Here is a 2833-nt window from a genome sequence, read left to right as displayed (position 1 = left end):
TGTAATACTTTCAACAATACTTATTAAAATAAATAAATAAATAAACTCAACCGGAGAACATCCATTTCAATCCTCACTCACTATTTCTTTCCCCAAAAAGCAGCTTAAGAGACAGGCGCACAGTGTGCTGTGCGTGTCCTCACGTCAGGCTCAGGCGGGTGTTGGTCCTGGCTGTGCGAGGCTGGGCCTGGCTATGAAATTACCTCAGGGTCCCTTCTCCATTTGGGGCCTGTACCGGCCTGAGTCCCACAGGACCCACATGCCTCTTCCTGCCCCTGGAACACCTCTCCCTCTGCAGCCCAAAGCGGGCGGCCCTCATGACGGTGGTCCCATGGCCAGCCCTCTGTCCTCTAACACCAGATGCCACCACAGGCCCATTCCCCACTGGCACAGAAAGACGATTCCTGACCCTGGAAGCAGCTCACCCAGTGCAAGGGGAGAAACTGAGGCACAGCTGGCAAACGGGTGGGAAGCATTATCCCTGTACCCGTGCCAGGAGGCTGAGAGACCCTAACAACGGGAGAATGGGCACTGACCATCCTCCCCTGCTATCTCCTGGGGTCCTAGCTCACTCAGGAGTGGGAGGAGCGGGAGGCCATCTTCTGTCTTCTCTTTGTGGCTCACAGGTTTGGATCCACGTTCTCCTGGTCTGAGGCGGCCTCATCATCATCTGGGGACTCCTAGATAGAAGCCAGAGAACCTGAGACACACGCTTCTGCTGTCCTCCAGGGCACAGCCTGGGGCCAGCATCTCCTCCTCCTGCCCCTGTCCACAATGGAGCCAGAGAAGGCTCTGCCACCCCTACCCAGGGTCCCTTGGCCCACCACTGGGTGACTCCCTCTTACCAGGCAGGGGCCACTGCCCCGCCGCAGGGTGGCATAGAAGCGTAGCACACGGGGGTCACAGCGAACCACCGTGGGGTCAAAGTCCAGCACACGCAGGCCCTGCAGGCTGCGGGCCCGGGAAAGGGCCACGTAGGCCTGGCCACTGGCAAACACGCGGCCCAAGGAGATCTCCACGCAATCCAGGGACATGCCCTGGGGATGGAGAGACAGAGATGGAGCCGGCTCTGCCTGAAGTCCTTTGTGCCCAAGAGCCGGACCCACCTCACCAGCCCCGCTATTGCCCCTGGATCTCCTGGCCCAGCCCCGAGATTCTCAAGGCAGAGGGATAGGCTGACCCTGGATGGGCATCTGAGCAGAAGGGGCTCCAGGAGATACACCCAGGATAAGCGAGAGGGGTAGGTGGGGAAGGAAAGAACTCAGGCCTGGGTCAGACCGGCATGGAAAGGAACCCGGCTCTGCCTCTCACTCGTTGTGAGGCCTTGGACACGTTACTTAACGGCTCTGAGCCTCGGTTTCCTCCTCTGTAAAACAGGAGTGATGATTAGTCTGCACTTCATACAGGTGTTGTGAGTATTAACGTGAACATGTCCAGTAGTGGCTCAGAAAGTGGCGGGGCAGGAGATGACGGGGGCAAGTACATGGATCCCGGAAAGGAAGAGCATGGGGTGGGACATGCACTCAAGAAAGGTTTATCCTACAACTGGTCTGCAACTTTGCCTCCAGGGCAAGCTCAACTCCCATAAAGCCTTTAAGGCCTCCCTCAAATTGCCCCTCGCCTATTTCGTCCCCCCTCTGCCCTGCCCTGCCCCACCCCCCGCACTGGCTGCTCACCTGGCTCTTGTGGATGGACATGGCCCAGGCCAGCTGGAGGGGCAGCTGCTGCCGGCTGAGGAGCCGGCCCCCAGTGGTCTGCACCGTCCAGCGTTCAGCACGGATGACCTCGGTGACTCCACATAGAAACCGTACCTGGGGCAGCCCTGAGGGAGGCATGGAGAAGTCCCGCTTTTCAGCCCTGTTTCAGGGCTCAGAGGTGAGAAGCAGGCCTCACCTTTGCATCCTAGACTCTTTCTCTTCACACTTACCCTGGGCCCTGTTGCCCCAAGCAGTAGGTCTGCACCTCCATCACTCACCTCTCCCCTCAGTCTCGAAGCCGACCACCACCCCTCGGGCACCATTCACCAGGCCCTGGGACACCGCTAAGTTCTTCACCAACATCACCTGCAAGGGAGAGAAGGCATGGAGAGCTGCCGCATTCCTATGCCTGGCCTCAGGCTCAGGGGCCACTGCTGTGGTTTTGGGAGGCTGGGGGCTGTCATGGAGGGGCACTGAGTCCTACTTTTAGCTTAGCCACCAGCTGGCTGTCCCCCTGCAGCACGAGGCTTTATTTTCCTGGCCTCGGTTTCCCCTTGTGTCAAGGGGACGGACATTGCTCGGGAACAGGTAAAGAGCACAAGGTCACAGACATCATAGGGCTTTGAAAGCTACCACGTCTGTTGGGGGGTATGTGTGGGCCCCAACCTCGAGGGCCAGCCCCCAGCTGCCATCCCTCTTCCAACCGCATGGTGCCTGCACCTTCCCCTTGGGTGCCCTTTGGGACCTGAGGAAAGGCTCCCATGTGGCCCACCTCCGACACAGTGGAAGGAAGGAGGACTCTCGTAGTAGAGGGTACGCTGCGGAAGGCAACTGTGTGGGGGAGATAGTTCACTCCCTGATTGAGAGATGAAACAAAGCTTCAGCAAGGACAAGGGGCTTATCCAAAGCAACGCTGCCTGGAGCTCCAGATGTTGACACAGGAAGGCAGTGGAAAGCTAGACAGGAAGGTGGGTGGGAACAGGAGGAAGGGAGTTTGCTGTGGTCACAGCTGGACCCTCTAGCTGTGGAGCAGCCTGGGCAGAGGGGCAAAGGTTGGGGAGGCCCAAGCTCCCAGGGTCTAGGACAGCCGTGGGCAAACTACGGCCCGCGGGCCGGATCCGGCCCGTTTGAAATGA

General features: G+C 59.0%; 1 protein-coding gene across 1 annotated transcript in view; it reads right to left on the bottom strand.

Moving 5' to 3' along the window:
• Window positions 1-6: 6 nt before the first annotated feature.
• Window positions 7-2833, bottom strand: part of PIF1 (PIF1 5'-to-3' DNA helicase) — a 7704-nt gene continuing 4877 nt past the window's right edge. The window contains 4 exon segments of the mRNA XM_015568468.1: window positions 7-680; window positions 846-1037; window positions 1677-1822; window positions 1976-2063. Of these exon segments, the coding sequence (XP_015423954.1) occupies window positions 621-680; window positions 846-1037; window positions 1677-1822; window positions 1976-2063 (486 nt within the window). The 3' untranslated portion in view covers window positions 7-620.

The sequence above is a fragment of the Myotis davidii genome, unplaced genomic scaffold, assembly GCF_000327345.1.
Source record: "Myotis davidii unplaced genomic scaffold, ASM32734v1 scaffold461, whole genome shotgun sequence".
Lineage (NCBI taxonomy): Eukaryota > Metazoa > Chordata > Mammalia > Chiroptera > Vespertilionidae > Myotis > Myotis davidii.
The sequence above is the reverse complement of the archived record's forward strand: the minus strand, read 5'-3'. Positions and strand labels throughout refer to the sequence as shown.